Source organism: Aricia agestis, chromosome 15 (genome assembly GCF_905147365.1).
Source record: "Aricia agestis chromosome 15, ilAriAges1.1, whole genome shotgun sequence".
Classification (NCBI taxonomy): domain Eukaryota; kingdom Metazoa; phylum Arthropoda; class Insecta; order Lepidoptera; family Lycaenidae; genus Aricia; species Aricia agestis.
In genome coordinates this window covers 6082345-6108797 of record NC_056420.1, presented here as the reverse complement: position 1 = coordinate 6108797, position 26453 = coordinate 6082345, and the positions used below count along the sequence as shown (strand labels likewise).

At 37.7% G+C, this 26453-nt stretch overlaps 1 protein-coding gene across 3 annotated transcripts in view; it reads left to right on the top strand.

Moving 5' to 3' along the window:
• LOC121734083 overlaps positions 1–23002 on the top strand; it is a 204777-nt gene extending 181775 nt beyond the window's left edge. For all 3 annotated transcript variants that reach the window (XM_042124494.1, XM_042124495.1, XM_042124493.1), the window contains 5 exons: positions 4275–4435; positions 11698–11911; positions 17880–18297; positions 21802–21905; positions 22742–23002. In XM_042124494.1, the coding sequence (XP_041980428.1) occupies positions 4275–4435; positions 11698–11911; positions 17880–18297; positions 21802–21905; positions 22742–22854 (1010 nt within the window). In that variant the 3' untranslated portion in view covers positions 22855–23002. The remainder of the gene's footprint in view (positions 1–4274; positions 4436–11697; positions 11912–17879; positions 18298–21801; positions 21906–22741) is intronic.
• The last annotated feature ends 3451 nt before the right edge of the window (positions 23003–26453 follow it).

Sequence of the window (26453 nt, the reverse complement as noted above, 5' to 3'; positions counted from 1 at the left end):
TATTTTTGATATTCAAAAAACCTGTACTCAAAAAAAGAGAGAAAGAGAGGCAGAGAGAGAAACACATTTTTTTTTGCTATACTTAGTTGTAAGCCGTGCGGTGGTACAGACACTTTTGTGTCTGTACAACTTTTCGTCTTAATTTTTTCTGTCTAGCCCCCTTTCGCAACGCGCGATAAGGAACTTCGTTCCAAAAATCGATTTGACCATCCAACCTTGAAGGCTCATAACAAACAAAATAATTACATAAATAATGAAGCTGAAATTTTGGAAATACTTCTTTTTTATCGTTGTGTCTTTATTTTATTACAAAAATTAGTTAATCTTTGACCTTGTCGTCATCCCTATTGTCTACTAGAATATTATTTCAGTTAAATTAGAAATAGAGTTGGCCTATTATTAGCAGACCCACAGGATGAGTACATAATGTCAACAAAATCGATGTCGTTTCAGAGAAGCTTGACATTCTATACCTGCCGGCCTAAGATGCGCAAACGCGAAAATTTTGTCTACATGTTTTTTTTTAATGTTTGATGGTTTGTCTCTTCATCTCTACTGACCCTAACATGGCATACATTTTTTTTTCGTGTAGATCTGTCGACAAAATCTATCGAAATAATGTCAAAAATGATTTTGAGATTATGTCCATATCGACAACATAACTACACACTAGCGTGAGATATCTCGTTGTAATAATAATAGCTCCCACACCGATTTCGGTTACGATGGCCGGTTTCATTGATACCAGGCCAGCTACGCATGAGTAATTTTATAGTGCCCAAGAGTGTGCGCAGTCCACAAGAGCACTCTCTATTCCTTTTACTCCTAATAACCCAGTGGGACGGTAGACCGACACGAATGGAAGAGATCAGGCGCAGGACCGACTTTTTTCTTGTCCTAACCAAACTTGGAAATAACATGTTTCCAACGCGGGAATCGAACCCACGATCTCCGAGCCGCACTCTGTACCACTACATCACGGAGGCGTTATCTCGTTGTACGCGCATGCTAGACGCACATGACATAAGAATTTTACATAACATACCATATTACTGTGTGTGTCTATCTGGTACATCTTCACCCGTTCACTGCTTAACCGATTCTGATGAAATTTGGTATAGAGATGCATTTAGTCCCGGGGAAGGACATATGATACTTTTTATCCCATAAAAAATTACGGGTCCAGTGCAATAAACGAATTTGGCGCAACGGAGTTGCGGGCGTCATATGGTATAAGATAATTAATACTGAGCAACATGTAAATAGCGTTGTCTATACTCGATTGGGTCCCCAATGGTAGATCAATCTCTCTACGTTCTACAATAACAAACATTATTCACAACTTCTAACATCACAACTTGTTTGGGTACCATTTGTCGCTTATAATATATTATATTATAAAGAGAGCAACATTTATAATGTGTAGAAAAAATAGAACGAGTGTTTACGAGGATCCATAATCCATTGCCTTTATATCTTCCTTGTATTATTCTTAGATTTGGCTTACTAACGTAAATAAACAGAAAGCTTATAGGATATTCGTCAATTGTTATCAAACCTTATTCAGTTACTCGCTTCTATAGTAATTATAATCTAACACGATAGTCAGAAAGCTTCATATTAAATGGGGATTTTTTTAAGTGCACTGTTAGAGATATTTATAATATTTTATTAGAAGACGGCGGACTTAAGTAGTTTGGCCGAGTTCATCACAATCTAAGGCTGGCCGCATACATACGTTTTTGGTATTCGTTTTCCGTATTCGGAATTCCTTGAGACGTTTTTTTTATGCGCAAACTCGCGCTTGTACTTGAAACATACGTGTGGAATTTTTTCCGTACTGGGAAAAACGAACGTGTGCGCCTACTTTCTACTGATTCTATGAATTCGGATTTCAGAATACGGACAAATAATTTGGAAATCACAAACGGAAAACGTATCTATGCGGCCAGCCTAAATTTTAAACCTTACGTAAGCCGATCAAATAACAAATCCGCTATCTGCACACATTTTTTTTTTAATTGTACCTCAATTTTAATAATATTGTTGACATCATGACACAGGTTATCCTAGTGTGAGGTCTACAACTAATCATTTTAAGGAGACTTCGTAGGACGAGGAAGGGAAGCCAGTCACGCCAAGCTGGTCTAATTTGGCGCCATTAAGATGTTTCTAAAATAATGGAGGAACTTAGTAATCATTTTAAGTAAATTAGATAGCGATTAAAATTGTCACCGTCATATTTATTTTCTGGAAGCACTGTACAGTTTTGCTAAAATAAAGTATATAATATATAATGTTTAAAAGGGTTTGTATACTAATTAAAACTACACATGGAGGCCATGAAACATATTCAGGAATGTCATAACTAAACCTAAATCAACAATCATAACACGTTTTATTACATAGCACTCATCCTATGAAAATACTACGTGCTGCGAATTATATACAAAGGATCGCGGTATTGCAACTTTTATCATCGCACAATTTGGAGTAATTGCTAGCGATGTATATCAACATGTTGGTACGCTTACCCTTAAAATGGGGAATATAATCACAAATATTTTACTATGAGTCAAGAAAACAATTCGTTTGATTTGACTGGAGTTTATTGTATTACTTTAATAAAACCATTACAATAAAGAAAACTATATAGCATAGATTTGTCTCTCTCAAATATCTCACCTTCCTGACTATAAGTATTTATACGTGGAAAAGCCATGCTTCGGCACGAATGGGCCGGCTCGACCGGAGAAATACCACGTTCTCACAGAAAACCGGCGTGAAACAGCGCTTGCGCTGTGTTTCGCCGAGTGAGTGAGTTTACCGGAGGCCCAATCCCCTACCCTATTCCCTTCCCTACCCTCCCCTATTCCCTTCCCTTCCCATCCCTACTCTCCCCTATTACCCTATTCCCTTTTAAAAGGCCGGCAACGCCCCTGCAGCTCTTCTGATGCTGCGAGTGTCCACGGGCGACGGAAGTTGCTTTTCATCAGGTGACCCGTTTGCTCGTTTGCCTCCTTATTTCATAAAAAAAAAGTAGCTAGAAAAATGACTGACCCCAGTTTAAAAACCAAGGGAAAGTACATATTATTACGTTGAAGTCTGGAAATATAGTGATGTGTGTTGGGAAACCCTATGTTCAACTCAGTAACTCTTCCCGTGTAGTATTTATTATTCGTAAAATAAAAAAACTAAAAAACAATGAAAGTACATCCATTTTTTATTCGTGGGAGAGCCACGAATGGGCCGGCTCGACCGGAGAAATACCACGTTCTCACAGAAAACGGTGTTTCGCCGAGTGAGTGAGTTTACCGGAGGTCCAATTCCCTTCTCTATCCTCCCCTAATCCCTTCCCTTCCCATCCCTACCCTCCCCTATCACCCTATTCCTTCTTAAAAGGCCGGCAACGCCCCTGCAGCTCTTCTGATGCTGCGAGTATCCATGGGCGACGGAAGTTGCTTTCCATCAGGTGACCCGTTTGCTCGTTAGCCTCCTTCTTTCATAAAAAAAAATTCTAGACATTTTACGTACTTCATTAGGAAACGTGTGATTTTTAATCCCGTAGCATCTCAATCGTGGGTATCACAGGTACAATAGATTTTCAATTGTTATGCGGCAGCCGGCTGCCGCTTGGGGATTGATGGGTCTAATGTAAATTATGACTTGCCAAGCTTTTGTTGCGAAACTGCTGTGCACGAAAAACTTAATTTATTATTGAAAGTACAAAGTTAAACGTAAAATTACGGAAGCGTAGCACTGCTACGAACGTGCTACGGTTCGTAATGAGTGCTACGCCGTAGACACCGCGTAGCACTCTGTCGAGTGACGGAAAACGAGATCTCAACATTGTTATTTTAAGCGTACATAACATTAAATTTGGGGATTTCTGCTTTTTACTCTCAGTTCTTTCGTGAATTGCTTGCAATGTTTTATTCCACTTTGACAAAGCGAAATGAAGTGGCAACATTTTAGTATAAATTGTATTTCACTAACGAATGAATGAACCAGAAAACAAGCAGATAAATCACATAATGATAGCGCTGGTCAGCGGCCATGTTTACTTGACACACCAGAAGTTTAGTAACACTTTTTGTAGGTGTGTGTGTTTTCGCTCATTGCTCGAAATTTTTGTTTTTTTAATACTATACTTATCCTCTGAAGCCACAACAATGATTGAATCAAACCAGCGTGGTGTAGCAAAGCTACCTCAGCTATTTTTTATATCGATCATTTAGTATCAAAATTACATTTCTTACTTATTTGTCCGACAGATAAGATAGAAGAGCGTCAGTTCGCGCCATACCAGGAGTACCATCACTACGAGAGGCACTGGGGCCCGTACTTCGAGGAGAAGAATGTGACGAGGCTTAGCGCGCACGTCGGCTCCGAGGCGCTCCTCAACTGCCGCGTCGTCATGCTCAAGGACAAGACTGTAAGTGTTAGCCGTCGTTAGCCAAGTGACATTGAGGCCCGTACTTCGAGGAGAAGAATGTGACGAGGCTTAGCGCGCACGTCGGCTCCGAGGCGCTCCTCAACTGCCGCGTCGTCATACTCAAGGACAAGACTGTAAGTGTAAGTCATCGTTAGCCAAGGGACACTGAGGCCGGAAAAAACCGAAGCCCTGCTCTTCCGCGGGCCCGGGAGGAAAGGACCCCCACCGAGTGCACGACTCCTGATCGGAGAGACCGAGGTCAGGGTGAGCCCGACACTTAAATGTCTTGGGCTCATCCTGGACGGGAGGTGGACCTTCGGCCCACACTTCCAACAGCTGGGACCGAAGGTCGTGAGGGCGGCGTCAGCGCTGGGCCGGCTTCTGCCGAACATAGGGGGCCCAGCGAAGCCTGCAGGCGGCTATACTCTGGGGTCTGCCGGAGTATAGCCCTGTACGGTGCTCCAATTTGGGCGGATTCCCTCACCGTCCATAATAGGGCCCAGCTGCGAAGAGCGCAGCGGGTCATATCGGTAAGGGTTATCAGGGGGTACCGTTCGGTCTCCTGGGCGGCAGCCACTGCTCTGGCTGGAGATCCCCCGTGGGAGCTCGTGGCTTTGGTGCTCGCCGAGGTGCGCCTATTTGTTTCGCAGAGGAAGTCACTTTTCAGTGAGTCACCGAATTGGGAGGAGCTCTCGCGGGTGCGAAAGCTGGGGCAAGAGTGGTTGCTACGAAGGTGGGTCGAGGATCTGGCGCAGACCCGGTACGGAAAACGTACCGCCGAGGCTCTGCATCCAGTTTTTGCGGCGTGGATGCGCCACAAGAAGAAACCCCTCACCTTCCGCCTTACACAGGTTCTCACCGGGCATGGGTGCTTCGGTGAGTACCTGTGTAGGGTTGCTAGGAGAGAGCCAACGCCAGCCTGCCATGAATGTGGCACTGCGGAGGACACGGCCCAGCATACCCTTGAGGTGTGCGATCGTTGGGCCGTGCAGCGCCACGATCTCGTGGCAGTGATAGGTGGAGACCTCTCGCTCCCGAGCATGGTACGCTGCATGCTCGAGAGCGATGAGGCCTGGCAGGCGGCGGTTTCTTTCTGTGAAACTGTCCTTTCGCAGAGGCCGCGGAGCGGAACAGAGAGGATGATCCATCCTCCGTTCCGCTCTGCCATCGTAGGACGGGAGTGCGGAGGCGTCGCTATGCGAACCTCCAATAACTTCCGTCCCACGGGGCTCCGGGTCAGGATAGGAACCTGCCCGGCTTAGCTAGTCCCGGCGTCGAGGGGAACGCTTTAGTTTGCCTAAGCGTTCCCTAACTTTGGTGGAAGTCCGGTCCCTTTTGAGGTAGACCGGCCGGTCGTGGAGGGAGTCCTGTGTTAGACAGATCCAGGATATCCCTCCGTATACGGCTGAAGGCAAACCGCAGGTGGTTTTAGTGGGTAAGAGTCCCACATAACCCCGGGGTGCTTCAGCTAACTGAGGCACATACCCAACCCGGGGCACCCATGATGGGTTTCCCCTGCGCAAAAAAAAAAAAAAAGGGACACTGAGGCCCGCACGTCGAGGAGGAGAATGTGATGGCACTCATCGACTGCCACGTCGTCATACTCAAGGACAAGACTGTAAGTATTAGCCGTCGTTAGCCAAGTGACATTGAGGCCCGTACATCGAGGAAAAGAAGCAACGAGGCTGAGCGCGCACGTCGGCTCCGAGGCGCTTCTCAACAGCCATAGTCATTAGCCAATTAGAACATAGTCGAAGTCGTTAGCTAAGTGGAATTAAAGCCAAGAGGAAAATAATGTGATGAGGCTCTGCTCAACTACCGCGTCGTCATGTTAAATGACAAAACTGTACGTGATAGCCAAAGTCACTTGGCTGGAGCCTCTATCAAAGTGTACCTATAGCAGTCTATAAAAGACTAAAAACGAATCTTAATATGCCAAAAAAAATTATAAGCTCTAAGCATTCTCCAATATCTTAATATTAAATAGTAATTTATATAAATTAACTATGTTACAACATGGCTGAAAAAAAACGGAGTAAACGAAAATAAATAATAATTATAATTGAGTACGTAACACAGTAAAAATCTTTCTATATTATGTGTTAATTATTGCATCGTATTTTGTCATGGATTATCAAGGATAAATAGACTTACTGCCGCACTCAGAGTGGAACATTATTAACTTAATTGTAATTAATTCAAAATTATGACATAAGCCCCATACATTATCTGTCAAACTCTTCATTAAATTCAAGGTTAATCGTAATTAAACGTCTCTGAGTAAGGCGGTTAGTTATGTATAAATCGTTTGTAACTACAAACCTCAGTCGGTAATTAATTCTTCAGGCTGCACCGTGCGGCGGGTCAGGTTGCAGGTTAATTGTTACAGTAACATTATTGTTATTGTTCAACCCGCCACCGGAACCTAAGCAAAACAGTTACTCAAGTCTGTTACGTAAGATGGCCGCAAAGATACAGAATAGCTTGGAATATTTGCCTATTAGTAATAAGTATGCAAGAATTTATGTAATGTAAACAAATGAGTTCCAGAATATGAGTTCCACGTAACATCTGAAGTCATAAGTTTCAAGTATGTTACATAAAGTAAAACATTTTTGGTTGCATAAAATGCGGCCTATGTTCTAATTAGGTAGTTTACCACCTAAATATACTTTAGGGTCTGTTTCACCATTCCTGATAAGTGCCGGATAGGCTAAAAAAACAAGAACATCTAAAGCGACTTACGTAGCTTTTATATGACGAGGACCAGGTCGTTGCTTCAAAACTCCTATCGCACGATAATCATACACTATACAGTTTGTCGTTACAAAAATTGAATTTTTCCGAGCTACATCGCCATGCTAATGCATGTAAATGAGCTTAGTAACTTCAACGCAAGGAGGTAAAAGACAGAAATCGTATATCTTTAAACGAGCAATTCTTGTATATGTATAATTGGAATCTCGGAATTGGCTCCAACGATTTTCATGAAATGTAGTATATAGGGGGTTTCGGGGGCGATAAGTCGATCTATCTAGAAATCATTTTTAGAAAATGTCATTCTATTCGTGTTGTATCGAATACCGAGCAAAGCTCGGTCAAATAGCTAGTTAGTCATAATGTTTAAAGCATTCAACAATTTTATTTTTCGTTTTCAAATATTATTAAAAATGAGAAAATACACAAAAAGAGAACGTTGTTCGCAGCCATTCAGGATTCTGTAATTAATGTGGCGATTGTCATAATTTTTCATTTATATGGCCCGGCATAAACATCTTAATGTATTTTGGCGCCGAGACTATTTTATTTTCGCTGGCTTAAATTTTTATTTAGACATAAGCACTGCTTTAACCTAATCTTTTTTAACTTATAGCTTTAAAGTCGGCCAATTCGAATAGAAAATCTGTTTTATAATTCGTAATAGGGTCGAGAGTTTTTTGCCAAACAGTTTATATTAGAATTTTATTTTTCTCGCGCCACTTTTTTGCGGAGGATTTTTTTTTCTTACCTCAATAACTTACAGTGTTTTTCAAACTGTGGGTCACGAGCCCCGTGAGAGTTGCGAAGTCTTACCCGAGCGAAATAAAAAGATACCTGTATTTAGGTTTTAAAGTTCCATTCCGAGTTTCCAAGGTCTAAACTAATATTATGAAGGTGAAAATTTGTAAGTATCTTCAAATTAGGCTTTGCATTAACACAAAAACTACCTTTAATGGCAAAATATGCTAAATACTGCTAAATAAGTATTTTTGAGCGTATGCTTGTTCATTATAATCATATCTGAAGTCTCAACTATCGGTAAAATATTAATACCACTACTTTCCAGCTACAGATTAAAGTTTTGTAAATATTTAGTTCTTCAAATAAAAAAAAATATATTCTGTTTCTTTCTCGATATTCTCGATATTGTCCCCTGATAAGTGAATACTGTTTGTAGTTCGTTTATTCATTCGTTATAATTATTAGTTATTTAATGGACTATGGCTAGACATTAAGAATTCATTCAAAACTAATTTAGACCAAACTAATCTTTATCCAGGGCAACAAATGGCCACAGACGCAGGCGAGAGCTAGTCAATATTAATTATCGGGAATCAATTTCTCACTATAGAGTTCGTAAACTCAATAACGAGTGAATTGATAGAGCTACCGAATTGCGAGTGCCATTTAACAGATATAATGGCATGTACAGTGTACGCTGTTTTGCCAAACCCTTTGGCCAATAACGATTATTGCTTTACAAATCTCTTGTTTATTAATATACTATTTAAGTACGTTTGTTTGTGTCTGTACTTATTGGTTAGTAGATGTTGAGATGACATTGTGCAAATTTTTCGGGTTTTCTCTGCGATGTAAATTAAGCAGTTGTCTACATGATTTTCCCTTAGTCGCTTCTATGCCCGTATATTTCGTCAAAGTCTGCCATGTTACTTTAAAACACACAGTGTGCAAAGAAACAAGCTATTTTTATAAATTTTATTAATAGTACGTTACTCCACATTATGTTGCTTATCCTGCCATTATAAAGGGGTAGAGTCTGTTTGTTTGTTTGGTCCGATTCGAAAAATTATTTCAGCGTTAGATAATAGATAGCCAATTTAGCGAGGAAGGCTATAGGCTATACTTTATCATGCTAAGACTAATAGGAGCGAAGAAATAGAGGAAAATATGGAAAAACCGGGGGAAATTATTTGAAAGGGCTTATTTCACGAACAACTGGAGAAATTTTTATATTATTTGGCACAGGTAAGAAGTAAACCACGTGAAGGATCATAGTCTATTTTTTGTGGACTAATTTGTCTGTGAAATATTTAATTCACGCGGGCGAAGCCGCGCGGAACGTCTAGTCAATGATATTATTATGCGTTATATCAGTGAACATTCATCTGTTTAGGACTGTATAATATTATCTTTACGACTTTTTTCAATTTGTACACCGATTTGTACCCGAAAAAGAAATAAAGCTTTATTTCTTTTTATATTCAATAAAACACGAATAAAATGACATTTTCTAAAAATGATTCCTAGCTAGATCGATTTATCGCCCCGAAACCCCCTATATACTAAATTTCATGAAAATCGTTGGAGCCGATTCCGAGATTCCAATTATATCTTATATACAAGAATTTCTCGTTTAAAGACTACGAATAATAAATAGTTTTTATTATTCGTATTAGTTTAAAGATATAAGATTCATCATTAATTCATCATTGGAACGAGACTAAAGATGAAAGTACAAATTGAAGAAACACTCTTCTATTCCGATATTCGTTATCATGAGATTTGTGCCTTAATTTTCTTTTGAGCCCATGATTTTGTCATCAGCTCCGAGATTTACGTCATCGCTGCAGCTCAGTCAACAAATCTGCTACGATTCACAATTTCAAAGCACACCGCTCATTTATTCATAGCTCGGAGTGACGGCCAGCCTACACCGTGCGTGATATTTCCTTCCTCAAATGTCGCAAAAGTATATCCGAGGCTGAAATTAATAGTATTTGTGAATTTCGAGGATTTCCACTAAGAACTTGTTGGGGTATATCTGACAAAAACCCTAACATTATTCACAATTTTTTTCCGCAACATTGTTTCCTTTATCCTTTTCCGTCTCTCAAAATATCGATCTTTATACCAAATAACATCTAAATCGGTTCAGCTGGTTAAGTGTTAAGTGGTTACAGACAGACAGACCATATTTCGCATCCATAATAATAATTTTGTGTCAATCCAAATCTGAAAAATTTAAATTACACGTAATGTTTTATTGTATTAAAATTTGATTAGCAATTCCCTCATCTCTTCAAACTTGTCTCATTCAAAATAAACATCCCTATATCGTATCTTTAGATACTTTCGTATATCTAGTAGTATGAAAACAAACGATTTTTAGGTCAAATTCAGTAAGTATAGAAATTACACAAAAAATTATACCCGATGGAAATTATTGAGTACAAACAATACCGTTTACAAATTCCGTCGACCGAATTATAATTTCATGCTTTATTTGTATCCCAAACTAATTTTAACTGCATCGTCCCAAACTTGATTGCATATTAATATTATCGATTGTTTAATACCCGGGATACCTGTATTTAAACTACTATATTATGTTGTTGCTCGTGATTTTGTTGGGCAGCAGTTTGCTTGACGCAAAAACTATTTTTTCGCGATAGATCCTAACCTACATGCCTTGAATGAATTGAATGTATCTCCATTACAAATCTATTCTAAAGCGGTTCAATGGGAGAGCGATCGAATCGGTTTGGGCTTTCCCGTGTGCACGAATCCGGTCGATTCGACTTGCGATCAGTCCGGTCGGATTCGATCGAGGTTCACATATATCCGGTAGGATTAGATTGGGCTTCAGGGTGAGGCCAAATGAGCGTAATGGCCGATTTACACGGGTGACTAAAGCCGCACGATTTACGCCGCACGGCGAAAATCGACCGTCTAAATGGCAATTTGACTACGCCGCATGCGGCTAAAGCCGCAGGCCCCAAAGTCGTGCGACCAGTGGCCGCATGCGGCTGGTGACTAAAATCGACCGTGCAAACGCTCAGTCGCAAGCGAACGCTTGCTGCGAATACTACTGTCGACTGCTGACTTGCCGGGTGACTAAAATCGACCCGTTAGTCACCCGTGTAAATGGGATGGCGATTCGACTTGGACAGGCGATTCGACTGGTGACTTGCCGGGTAACTAAAATCGACCCGTTAGTCACCCGTGTAAATCGACCATAATTTTGTGAGTCGTGAGTCACAGAATTTCGGTCGCAGTCATTCTATTCAGGTGTAACTGTAGAACGTTTGTAACAAAATATGTCACGCTTTCCTCGGCCCGCGTCGCCCCCGCGCCCCCCGCAAACTTAATTCGGTTCGCATAATGCATGGTCGACAGACAACTCATTTCGCGTCGCCGTGTGAATGAAACAGGACTTTTGTATGAAACCGAATGCAACAGAAATTACGCGATCGAAATTCTGCGAATCACGACTCACAAAATTACGCTCGCTTGGCCTCACCCTGTGTCTAAACACACTAGGCCGAAGGTACGCGGCGTAAATTCCGCATGATTACGTCCGCAAATTCAAACGCATACAAAATACGGACGGAACGCGACGGAATAGTGTGTCATCGGTAATTTAAAATACATTGCGGGCGTAATCATGCGGAATTTACGCTGCGTAATTTTGATCTAGTGTGTTTAGACACTTATGCGAGATTGATAACAAACGGATTGATTAAGATTTTCTATTTTACCAGGTGATGTGGCTCCGCAACACGACGGACACGGCCCAACTGCTGACGGTCGGCCCGGCGCCCTACGCGGGCGACAGTCGCGTCGCCGTGAAGTTCCAATACCCCAACAACTGGAGGCTCAGCATCAACCCCGTGAAGAGAGGCGATGCCGGCCTCTACATGTGCCAAATATCGACCCACCCCCCGCGGACGATATACGCAAACCTGACTGTACTACGTAAGTTTTTTTAAATGAAATAAGCCGTCACCCATGGATACTCGCAACATCAGAAGAGCTGCAAGTGCGTTGCCGGCCTTTTAAGAGGGAATACGCTCTCTTCTTGAGGTTTGCAGGTCGTATAGGTTATGGCATAGTATGTTGAATGATACAGTGTGTAACAAAACTAAGTGATGATACTTTAGGGTGTGTACGTATTCCTTGTAGGGAGTGTACTATGAAAATAGCAGCGATGAATGTCTATTTGAATGTCTACAGCTCAATACGGCACTTTTAGGCATTTTGGCATTTTTAAAATTCCGATTGACTTCTGATTCCGGTATCAGACTAAGGACTTTCAAAAGACGAGCATTGCTCATCCTTTGGGAACGCGAAATGGCACGCTAAGTACTGGCCAGTATCTCGTTACTTTACTCGGTAGGTGCAACCAGGCCCTATTTAGTAGCCAAATTAAGGCTTATACAAAAAGCACATACAATACACGATCTGATACGTACCTATTTATCACCTACATTACTTAGTACATAAATTAAATTGCAAAAAAGATAAAGAAGTTTGAGTTCAGTCAATTTGGTTGCGCTCCGCTTTTATACAATTCGTTATTAGCGGCGACAAACAACACACAGCCCTTAAACTTACCTTTCAACATAAAATTTGCTAAGCACAATTTACCCACATCAATTTGTTCCGCAAAACAGAATTATCACCCCTTCGAAGTTCTAGCGAAGATTCTGTAAGATCTACGCTTGAACTTCGAAAGGGTGATAAAATTTTCTAATATTACAACAATTGTGCGTCATAGAGGCTTAATATAATAATATTATTACGTACAATAGGCCTATTATAATGATATTATAATATTTATTCTACGTTAAATCTTTTATGTTGGCCGACGTTATCTTACGTACTCGAAATATTTAAGCATTTTACGAGTACATAAAACAAAGCGTAATTTAGAATCTTATTTGATACTTAGAATGTCAGTATAGTAGTCTAGACATCGCTTGGATCGATACTCAACACAATGCTTGGACAATATTGAGTGGTTCAGTTTAATCTTTTATTACAAACATTGCATCCTCTTCGTATCTGGCCAGTAATTTGTATGAAAAGAGTGGATTCTCAATAGATTTTATTTCATCAGTGGTTTAACCGGGTCAAGGAATATTTAAAAATTCGACAATCTTCTAACGTTGTCTTTTTTGTTCATTCACACGTGATAATACATATTATAGAAAAGGGTCTATAAGGAAAGCTATTAGCTAAATCTTCTTGTATGAGGGGAAAAAATAAGTAGCGGTACGTCAATGGCCAAATTTCGATTTGTTTAATGAAGTTTGCTATTTAAATTGTTTACAAAATATACTACATTTGCTACCTTGCAAAATTCTTGGTTCTGAATACGACTTCACATTATCACGTGACGAGGCGAAGCAATGGCATTAACCATTCAAATTAAAATAGGCATTGCAACATCTCTGTCCTTTAAATTATTTCTTCTGGTGTAGTAAAAAGTTCGGTTTATAGCTGTTTATAAAGACTGGGTCAATTCAGACCGCAACACGACGCATCACGCGTAGATGCATATTTCTTCTTCTTCTTTTAAAAATGGCCGCCTCGGTGAGTTGCCAATGTCAGAGTGGCTTAAAGGACTTTACTCTATGTAGCGAAGGTCTGGTGAAGTAACAAGAATTTCTCAATTTGTACTGAATTGACAGATTTCTTGAGCGTGAGACGTCTTGCAAATCTGTCAAATCCATACAAATTTAGAAATGCAACGCGTTGCGTAATCTTAAGGGTTGATTCAGACCGCAACGCGACGCGTAGATGCATTTCTAAATTAGTATGGATTTGACAGATTCGCAAGACGTCTGACGCAATTGAAATCTGTCAAATCCATACAAATTTAAAAATGCACCTACGCGTCGCGTTGCGGTCTGAACTGACCGTAAGTGTCTAGAAACACACTAGGCCGCAGTTACGCGGCGTAAATTCCGCATGATTCCGCCTGCAATTTATTTTAAATTACCGATGACACACTAGTCCGTCGCGGTCCGTCCGTATTTTATATGCGTTTGACATTGCGGACGTAACGTGTTTAGACACTTAGGGTCAATTCAGACCGCAATGCGACGCGTAGATGCATTTCTAAATTAGTATGGATTTGACAGATTCGCAAGACGTCTTACGCAATTGAAATCTGTCAAATACATACAAATTTAGAAATGCATCTACGCGTCACGTTGCGGTCTGAATCAACCCTTAGGGTCGCTATGACGTTGGCATAAAACACGGTCAGAAGCAACTTTTAACAGATATTAATTATTATATGACACATACAAGAAAGTAGAAACATAATATACCCCTGTACTACTAGACAAACTGTGGACATAAACTAAAGGTGCCGTTCCGATCTATACTGCGGCCCATCGCGACCGAAAAAAATTTAATTAAAATGCCACTTTATGACAGACTATAGTATATTATCTCATAGAGTAGGATATTATTTGAATTTTTAGGACTATAGTCTGTCATAAAGTGGCATTTTAATTGAATTTTTGGGAGCGAAAAAAGATCGGAACGCTAACTTACTTATCTCCACAGTTAGTCCATACTTTCGCATTTCTACTGGTGGCCGTGCTAGGGCTACAGATAACGCTCAGCGAGCGTTTCCCCAAACGCTACAGCAGAACACGCGCAGGTCTAAACGCGCGCGTAGAAACGCAAACATGTGGGTTATATTATAGCCATACATTTGCTCAGGCTCATTGGAGTACAAAACGTTTATCGATACCTACTTTACATACAATAATATCGAATGATTCATCAAAATGTATTTTGCTTCGACGAAATGATTTCCCCTAATGTTATGCCTTGCTCGCTCGTGTTCGAAATGAACGCACTTATTCATTATTCTCCTGTTTGAATAATTTTCTTCAAAAAAATTAGATAATGGTAAAGAATAAAAAAAACTGATTGAAAGAAGATGTAAACTGCCTTCCTATAGAAAAGAATTCAGATTAAAATGTTACTATATTATTTATATAGTTTATATTATAGTAAAATTTTAATGAAGAACTTTTTAATAGTTTTATTTCTATTTTTAATTTCATTTCATTCAGAAAATTTTCAAGTTAGAAACAAATCATTCATAATTATTAACAGAGGACTAAAAAAAGACTAAGATATTTTTTAGACAATTAATCAACTACATATTCACTTATATTATCATGCTAAACGATTAGCTCAGAATATACTTTATATTATATACATTTTTTAATAAACAAACACACATTCAGCTCAAGAACTTCAATTCAGTTTTAATTTTCTGAAAACTTCCACCTACATTGAATGCATATGCAAGTATGTAATTTGGCAGGCGGTTTGACCTTATTTTTATTCAAATTATGCGAGAGCACGTCAATGGAGCTCGCAATTAGCCAGCATTTATGGAAGACATGACATCAGGGCAACTGGGCTCGCTAAAAAGCCTCCTTACTTTTTATGTTAGCTTGTTTACTAAATTCGCGTAAAATAATTCAAACACACTTTAAGTAAATACCTAAAGTGTTTCCAAATATCATAAAGGAAAGGTTCCCTTCAATATATCACTACGAGTAAAATTATCCTTATTTGGCATTTAAACAAACATTAAGCTATGTTTTGTTGATAAATGTCCCAAAAAGTTATTGCATGTTTTTTTTATGCGCAGGGGAAACCCGTTACGGGTGCCCCGGGTTGGGGATGTGCCTCAGTTAACAAACACAGGACTTCCTCCACGACCGGCTGGTCTACCTCAGAAGGGACCGGACTTCCATCAAAGTTAGGGAACGCTTCGGCAAAAGTTACTGCATGTTGGCTATCCATGGATAATATACCATCGAGGAAATTGATTCCTAGACAGTTGTAGGGCCTACGTCATTTGGTCGGATCATGTCAATTCAATGTAAGCTCTGATTGGTGGGTTGTGTTTGACTTAACGCGATCAAATTACTTAGGTCCGCCATTTGCCTAGGAATCAACTTTTCTGACAGTACATTGTTATGCATTGTGTCAAAATTAAAAATAAAATATAAAACACAAGTATTTTTTTCCTTACTTTACAGGTATCTGGCGGCCTACCACAACCTTTCCTAAAACTATCATGTTTCCAGAACACTTTGTTGTAAGATTACAATAACCTTACTTTGATTCGTACCATGAACTTTTTAAGGTGTATGAAAACAATCTTGTTTTATTCCTGCTAAGTGATGGGAAAGAACGAACGATATCAAATTATTTGTTTACATTTATCAATGGGTGGAAGCGAGATAAGCAACTATGAAGCGCTTTGTTCCTCTCACACGATTGTGTAAACAAATGAATTGTCATGGGTGGAAGCGAGATAGCAGCTATAAAGCGTTTTGTCACTCTCACACGATTGTGTAAACAAATGAAGTGTCTAATTAGTCTAAACAAATGTAGAAAAAACTTATTAGTGACTGTAGAGAATTTGAATGGTACTAAACATAAATATTTCAATAAATTAAACCGATTCAGCGCTAAATTGTTAACAATAGGAATTAAATCAAATAGTGAAATTGTTGAAAAACTAATGCTGAAACCCAATTAAGACTTGAAGTGTTGTTGTGGTACGCTAAAACAAAAAAGTTTTAAGTGGTGTGTGAGTTGCGCGACTTTGAAGACTGTTTCGATATTTTCTATTATAAGGTAAATAGAAGGTACGTAAATATTTAATTCATTGGTTATCTCAAAACAAAAGCCGTTTTTTATGTACATGGTTAACTTTAAATACAAATAAAGTTAAGACTTTTCTTGTTAATACATAATATGCGTAATTTAAAGTCGTACCGTACTCAATTTTCAAATATAATTTTACTAAAAAACAGTAAAAAATGCAAAACAATCTTAAAAAAGTTGATATTTCACAGCGGATTTAAGATCGCTAGTTTGACGTTAAAGTAATCTTGCTCATCTGTCAAACGGTGTTAAAATGGAGCTCATGGTACGCTGAGAGCGAATGATATTGGGACAAAACGTTTTGACGGAACAATCTTAAAGTAAGTAATCTTATTTTTCAGAGGTGATGGTACGAAATCATAAAGTAATATTAAAATAATACTGCTATAAGAGGTTGTAGTAGGCCCCCTGATACCTGTAAAGTAAGGAAAAAATAATTACTCAAATTACACAATATTATACACAATCGTAAATTATCAAAAAGTACCTGACCGTTACGGCAGTTGCTTTTACTGAATGCATTGTAATTTTTATAAGAATTTATGGATTTAATACATAATATATCATAACCAGCTGTGATATTTATAGTTTAGCTCTCGAGCTTACTTTCTGGGTCATAAAATAACCCCTTATGATATAAACTTCTTAAATTTTAAAACTTTTATAGCAGCTGTTTTTCTCATGATTATAACTTTTACTAGCAATTGAATTGTCGTTTTCGATATCTTATTAGAAATTAGAAATTAACGCACTATCAGAACATTTAATTTATAGACAGATGGCGGACCATCGTGATTTAGTTGGGTTATGTCAATTACGAACTAAGTAGATACGCCATCCGCCTAAAAATCGATTTCCCTGATGGTACACGTGCCTTATATTGTAACAAAAAAGAAAGTGTCTGTTCGTGCGAAAGCCAAAAATGTATACAATATAATATTTTAAAAAGATTTTCCACGCTTTTAGTATTTCACCAGGACGGTCGTAAAACAATTTGTTATAATGAAATTTTGGTTCGTTACTCAGAAAAACGTTTTTTGAAATTCTTGCATCAGGTGTCACAGAGTAATTGGCAATTTCATCACTTTTATGTGTTTAATGGCCGGCTGTTTTCCTTTCAGCATAATGAAATATAATAAAGGAGCCGAAAATGATTATTTCTGTAACTTAATTATTTTAATTAACCTATTTCAGGCAGCGCTTATCTAAAAGATCTTTTCATTTCCAGCGCCCGTTTTGACAATAAACGGTGATAAAACCCACGATCTAAAGGACAGATTCTACAAAGCTGGCAGCTCTATAAAGTTGTCGTGCGTTATATCAGACGAGTACGTCGACACTTTGACGACGAAATCACCGACAGTCACCCAAACAACAGTCACCACACCGTTGACGACGACGACAGAGATGACGACGAAGATGAGCACGGTGTACAATAGGATAGATTTAATGTTGAATAAGAGTTGGAGCGTCGAAACGACGACCATAACGTCAACTGTTAGTGTAAGTGCTACGACGAAGAGTGCGACCGTCAAGAGTACAGAAATGACGACGCCGCCGCCTCGGATACTCAATAACGTGTTCGGACTCGCCTGGAGGAAGCAGGGGAAGGAATTCGCAGATTCTGTCACGTGGCGCAATATGAGGTAACTATTCTTCCTTTTTAACCCCCGACAAAAAAGAGGGGTGTTATAAGTTTGACGTGTCTGTCTGTCTGTCTGTCTGTTTGTCTGTGTGTGTATCTGTCCGTGGCATCGTAGCATCCAAACGGGTGGACCGATTTTGATCTAGTTTTTTTTGTTTGAAAGCTGACATGATCGAGAGTGTTCTTAGCTACAATTCATCATTATCAGCCTGCTCAGTGCTGAACAATCAGGGTTTATCTGGTTCATGAAAGGCCGTTAGCAACTTGTAGTCGTTTGATGGGTTTTATATTTCATTCTAGTTCGTGACATTTGTGAATATACAATATACGTATACATTAATAATGGAAAGTTGACCTGGTGCTGCAGCATCACCTGGTAATCAATAGGATATCCAACTCCTCGCCAACTTAGAGCAGAGGTTTCGTGTTTGGGCTCATTTTAATTGCGACAACCAGTATGAAGTAGATAAAGTATAAACAGTGAATATTTACATGCTGCTGCTGCAACATCACCTGGATTCTATAGGAATCGAGCTTCGTATGAACCCAAAGTGGAGGTTTCATGTTTGGGCTCATCGAAAAGGACATTGATAGATCATGAAAATATGATTCTGATAGGAATTATTCTGCACTATAACCAACACAAGTTTAAAAAGTATGAAATAAAATTAAATTAAGAAATTTAAAAAACCCCCGCCAAAACAACTTTAAAAAGTAATGAAATAATATTTACTGACTTTAAGTTCAAATAATTCCTAACTTGTGTAAAGTAATATTTTAGTCCATAATTATTGTTGTCAATGTGTGTCAGGGGACCGCCAAGTAAACTACAACCTACAACCGCCAAGTCATTTATATATTATAAATGACTTGGCGGTTGTAGGTTGTACAAAGAAACGTTTGCCGGGACAGCTAGTAATATCTAGCTGTCCCGGCAAACGTTTCTTTGCCATATAAAGTATTTCGCCCGTATTATTTTACTGAAGTGACTAAATAAGTATGTCACCATGGCAACGTCCAACGCTATCCCGTCGCACAAACAATGGTCGCCGACAGTCTCGAGTTGTAATAATTTACTACTATTTATGCACTTATCAATATAAAGTACCTAGTAGCCGATTCTCAGACCCACTGAATATGCATATAAAATTTGGTTAAAATCACTAAAGCCGTTTCGGAAGAGTACGCGGCCACAATGTTTTGTGACACTAGAATTTTTTTATATTAGAAGATGAATCTGGAAACGCATTACAACGGTAATGCGTTTCCATTTTTTTCCAATACGCTTGCAATGGCAAGCCGAGCCTTTGGATATCCATAAAATCACAGTCATCACTCTTTGTTTTTTTTTTTTTTTACTTTCTGTTGGGTCTCCGGTAACTTGTGAAAATAACATTCACTTTTGTGTATGATCGTAACAAGTATATACCAGATAAAAAATACGAACCCTTTGTTCTCCTTTTATAACTTTTTCGTTAAATTAAAAACAAAAATATAATCATTACGTCACTACACACAAAGAACAGACTACCTTTTGTCAATAATAATTATATTATAAACATCAAATATAAAACAATACTCAACGAAAATAATACCTTATAATAATTGGAAAACTGCATTATTTCTGATTAAGTTTCGGGAGGCCATTGTTTAACATAATATTCAGAAGAGCACAATCAGAATATCAAATCATACAATAAATTGTAAAACAAGTTTTGTTAAATAATTGGAGATTTTATTTTTGTAAAATTTTAAAATATACTATAAAAACCACAATATCTATACTGTGAACAGAAAATAAAGTGTAAAACTTATGGATATATTTTAATAATCTTTAAACATTTTTTATGAGTGTGCCTATCTGCTACTTTTTCTCGCTTAAACCGCTAAAATTATGGTAAAGTTATGTATTATTATATACGGTCTTACTACAAAAGATTTGAACACCTATTGAACAGCTGTTGATTAGAAAAAAAATCAGTACATAATATAATGGTCTCAAAACAACTGTTGAATAGATGTTTAAAATACTTTGTGGTAAGACCGATAGTATTTAAAATATGAAAATGTGCAGCTACGGCGAAATACACTGATTTCTGCGCAGCAAAGTCAGTTCCAACATGTTTATAATAAACAGAGAAACTAGTACCTACATTATAAACTTACAGCATTTTTGCTTGGAAAAATATACGCAATTATGTTTTAAACTAGGTGCAACAAGCTTTTAAACCATAAGTAGTTTTTGTTCTCTTTCGTTTAAACCGCGTTTAAACAATGTAACTTTATAATAGATCCTCAACAGCTCAGAAACAACCATTAACCTAATTGCATTAAATTTTTATAATTATATTTTAAACTTTGGCTAGCTAGTTGGCTTTAGCGACGTTGTTACTAAACTAACTGTGTTGCATCCATTAGTTGAATAAAAAATAACACATTCAAAAGCATAATATCAATTATGTATTTTTCTTTGTAATGGCTTTAAAATACAAGGTGGCGTCTCCAATTGCCTTTAAAAGGGCGAATAAAGCAAAAAATTAAACAAAGTCCTTCTCTCTTCACACTTACACACGATTTTCATTTGCCAGGTGAAAAAGAACGACGCGGAATCAGCGCCAAGTTAGTTTTTCTCTTAATAAACAAATAATATCGATGCATATAAAATTTGGTTAAAATCAGTAAAGCCGTTTTGGAGGAGTACGCGGCCTAACATTGTGACACGAGAATTTTATACATATTAAGAGAATGTTTACACGATTTATGGTACGTTTTCATGATTTTGTCGTCACTAACAGCGTGATTGTTGTTCACATCTAAAACTGTTACAGTTACTGGAACAGTTTAGATCATGTGGTATTATTCCGTCGTATATTTAACCTGGGGAGGGGTTTATGTAAAACACATCCACCTAACGGTTTAATTAGGAAACCGCACATGTTATTTGAAACTAGATTTTCCGTTGAACCCGTTATATAAATCCCTTGCTGGTTTGTTCTGTGGTGGTGACTAACCGCACCATGAAAATGATATATTAAGCGTAATTAAGCTTAATTTTAGCTATTTTTAGATATAAAATGAGTGATTGCTTTATATTTGTAACCTTTATAACAAAAATGTTATAATAATTGTATAACAAAATGTTTTGAAAACTATTCTAATAAAAGATCATGCCTGTAATTTCGATGTGCTTATGTAATTTTTTGGATGATGATGATTTTGGACAAAGTATTTTTACACCAAATTGTATTAAAATCGATTCAGCGGATAAATCACGAAGAACATACAACACGTCATAATAATTTTACATTAAAATGAGTTACTAAAACAGGATTTACAATAATTTACGTATCAATTTAAGTAACAATAATACATTTCTACATTACTCATTGTAAGAAATTAGAATTACAATTCGAGTATTGTGATTCCTCGGAGAAATATCGTAACTTAGAAACTTGTCAAAGACACGTAAACGAAGACGAATGGTTTTACGTATATTTATTTGCAGCGCCACAATCAGTGTCGGCTCGGCGTCACAAAATGACAGCGGGACGTACACCTGTCTCCTGCTAAACCACTCTCAAGTGACTGTCAATGTACACGTCTTGATCGGTAAGTTGACGTAAACAGGATAAAAGATAATCTCGTTTGTGAGAAAAGTGAATTCTTGGGTTACGCGCGTATTCTGGGGGAAATTATTGTTTTTGTTACTAAGGTGTACTCGGGGAATTGGGACAGTAGCGGTCATTGACTCCCTGTCAAAAAAATTGTCATTTTCTATATAAACTGCGATTGACAATGAAGTGTCAGATGTTTCTAGTCTAAGGGCGATATCGTATTTTGCATACTCGATGTGAACCGAATATGAATCATATCACTTCGAACTCATAAAAAGTTGGAGATTATTATTATTCTAAGCGTTACCAAGAGGTTTTCCTATAAATGAGTAATAATCTGTATCTTTATAAGAGGTCAATTTTATTCTTAAATATTTTAAATACATTATGCGAGCATTTTTCATTTAGCGCCTAGACTATACAGGCCAATGACCGCTACCGCCATGTTTCGCCGAGTACAGTTATTTATAATGCAATGTAACACTGATCATACTGAACATCAAGATAATATATTGAGAGTAATTAGCGCTAAATAGTCACAAGTAATAATGACAGTATTTGGAAGTTTTATGACAAGGGTTTATTTATTTGCGAACCGCGAACCAAATGCCAAACTGTTTGCGAGCACCAAACAGCTACCCAACTAACATCGCTATAGCATAGGATCTTATCCTATAGTACTCTATCTAATATTATGTAAAAATATATTCTTTTTTATTTAAATACATATTGGAATTATTTTCGAAAATAAAATATGAGAAATTTCAACACGCTTCGCGCTGCTAAGAAGAATCTATGTGACAAATTTATTTAATTTTTTTGTTTTTACAGGCGAAAATCAAGCAGCAGTTCACCACGATACCTGGAACAAGGGATCCCTGTACTGGCAAGCACAGAACCTTTGTTTGTTCACTTTAGTACTACTCATTTCATTTTGTACTTGAAAATAACATTCGAATAAGTTAACGACATAAATGACGAAAGCGTCAAAATATTCATTCAATTTCATAGTCTGTATCGAAACCGTAACGTATTTCATTTTATGGAAGTTTCAAAAATAAAATATCGTATGAAAGCTAACGCCTTTTTAATTATTTTTATGCTCGTGAAAAATAAAACTAAAATGTTTATTCACGTATAGGTTTGGACGTCACATTCAAAATTGTTGAATTTTTGTCATTTAAAGGAGTGAGCACACTGAGACGGGCCGTGCCGGGGCTCAGCGTGCCGGGGCTCATCGCAAAAATCCGCCTCCAAACAATTTGTATGGAAGCGGATGCGCGTATCGCACACTGTGTCGGGGCGCAGCAGATTTCCGCTTCCATACAAATTGTATGGAGGCGGATTTTTGCGATGAGCCCCGGCACGGCCCGTCTCAGTGTGCTCACTCCTTTAAGTGTCGGTCAGTCGGGCAAATATTTATGTATTTTATCACTCACAATGATATATAGCTATTAATGTCATTTGTTGTTTCAGGCCCAAGAATTATGGACCAAATATTTTCCGTGATCGTTTACTTTTAGTATTTAAAATAAGAAATAAATTTTACTAAGGTGTGAATGAAAATGATGTACAACTTTACAAATCATCTCACGTGGGAGAGCCATGCTTCGGCCGTCTCGACCGGAGAAATACCACGTTCCCACAGAAAACCGGCGTGAAACAGCGCTTGCGCTGTGTTTCGCCGAGTGAGTGAGATTACCGGAGGCCCAATTCCCTTCCCTATTCCCTTCCCTTCCCATCTCTACCCTCCCCTATTACCCTATTCCCTCTTAAAAGGCCGGCAACGCACCTGCGGCTCTTCTGATGCTGCGAGTGTCCATGGGCGACGGAAGTTGCTTTCCATCAGGTGACCCGTTTGCTCGTTTGCCCCCTTCTTTCATAAAAAAAAAAACGTTGTATTTTACATTGTTAAAGCTAGTAGGAAAAACGCCAAGTTGGTGCCGGCTTATTACAGTAACACTTCAGAAGTATTCATTACTATCATTATAATATCAAGGAAATAAAATTATTTTAAAATCTTAATACGACCTCTAAGAGATGTTTCAGTATTAACTTTAATAAACTAAAGAGTTTGATATAGATGTACGGACAGTATTTCAAAATCTTCGTTAAATTAAAGTTAAGAAAACATAAGTGTCTTTTAGGTCATCAGTCTTTTAAGTTTTAGGTCAGTTCAGTCCTAATCCTTCATTTACGAACGTAGAACGGCTCTAATTTATCTCCATTCAGTGTTGTATGAGCGACGAAGTGAAGAGAAAAAGTAATATTTTCGATGAATGGCGTGTAAGATTACACTTAATTGATGTTACTGAGCATCGAACATAATATATCTGTCGCAGTCATCTGGTTGAATCTGCTATTTGATTGAATGACTAGCGATATTATTGAATGAAACCATTTAATTTACAGTTAAAGACTAGATGAGTTGGTCTTGAGTTTAGACGTAATTCGTTACAATCAACGGATAAACGAGTTGGGCTTTAGTCATTAAATTAAATAGTTTTATTCAGTAAATTCGCTAGTCATTCAATCGAATAGCAGATTCAACCAGATGACTGCGACATACCTACTACCATGTATTTTCAGCGCACTGAATTTTGGAGTGTTATTCGAGTTTGAATAGGTAGGATGCAACCGAAAAAATGTTGTTTATAATATTATAGTAAAAAGTCGGCTGAAGCGAATGGAAAACGCTATAAAATAATATATTAATCGAAAAATGCGCACAATATTTTGTGTAATAAAATTGTCGATTGTATGTTTAATCTCTGAGTATTAAGTCTAAGATGAAATAATAACATATACGGTCAGTGTTTTAAAGGCATAATGTAATTATTTGCTCTAATTTTTTTATTTTTAAATGATGTTATTATTCAAAGATTTGTTTAGAATTGATATTAAATAACAACAAAATTAAATAATAAACAACCTACATTAATAATATTCATTGCGCTGACTTTACTTTGTACAAATTAATTATGGAATATTATTATTAAACCTTAGTAATAAATACTAAATTGTAAGTGATATTCGTATAATAATAGTGTAATATTAATTCACGTATCTCAAAACTAAATTGTACAGTTTATTAATTTTAAGCGCAGAGTTTCTTTAGAACCGTTTTGTAATATAATGCTAGGTACCGGCCAAGCCCTTTCTTTAAATTTGTTGTTCCCTTTTTGTTATATAATATTTGATCTGTAAAGGGAAATTATTATTGTAATGATATATTACATTAATATATTATAAATATAATCAAAATTGTGTTTTATTTTCAATCACATAAGAGAAGTACCTAATCATAGTTTTGCTAATGTATCTAAAGTTGTAAGTTCACCATAATATTATGAGCTCTTATCTTCCCACTCCCGGATCTTCCACATTCAATTAATATTCACGACATCTCGCGTGCCCCCGCCCGCTAGCCAATCACAGCGCGGGCGCATATAAGAAGCAATATGTCCGCCTGACTCGTCGCGCGTACATTCGTCTCCGAAAGAATAATCCCACCAAAAACATTTCTTGTAAAATGTCGCCGAGACAACCACATAAGGCTTAACCTGTGAAAAAGATTATATGAGATCTCATGTAGAGTCAGGTTCTACATACCAGTAAATATGTATGGCTTCGCCGTTCCCCTACCGTCACGGAAGTGATGCGAATATATTTTAGTTTCTGATCTGAAGTTAGTAACGAAACAGCCGAACCATACATAATATTTACTGGTATGTAGAATTTGTTCAAATAAGGATCGGTAGAGCTGTTAGGCCGTGAAGATTCAGAAGCTTGAAGCATCTTTTTCACAGGTTAAACCTTATGTGGTTGTCTCGGCGACATTTTACAAGAAATGTTTTTGGTAGGATTTCACTTCTTTTTGTAAGTTGGTTCTTGTAAGTTGTAATTATTTAAAGGTTTTTTAGTTACTGTCTACAGTCCCGTGTGAACTCTTAATGTGCCTTAATTTATAAATTTAATGAACATCTCATATAAACCTCCACCCGTTTTAGGGGATGGGGGGCGAAAGTCATAAGTTTTTGATTTTTTTTTGTTGGTTGTATACTAAACTTAGATTACATACCAAATTTCAGCTTTCTAGCACTCCAGGAAGTAGTCAAACATTTTGATGATCATCAGTGTGTCAGTGAGTCAGTACGCCAGTGGCAAAATCGATGTATTTTAGATATCAATAAAATCTAAAGTATAAGAGCTTTCCATAGCTACACAGCAATTTGTATGTTTAATAAACAAGTCTATTACATTACATCATATCCTGATCATATAAACTATCTGGTACATCGGAACCAACTTTATAAGGATTCAAAAAACGACGAAACACTTCGAGAAAATGTAGGTAGTGCCCATGCGCATCGCTTGGCTCGTCTCACTTGCTAGATAATTAAAATTGAAAACTATAAAAATAATAACCCTGAAAGAGGTTTACTGACTTCAGTAAACCTCTATCAGGGTTATTATTTTTGTGTGTGTGTGTGCTTGTGTACTTCGAAGATTTTTGCCAGCCGGCCGGCGAAGCCGCGACGTT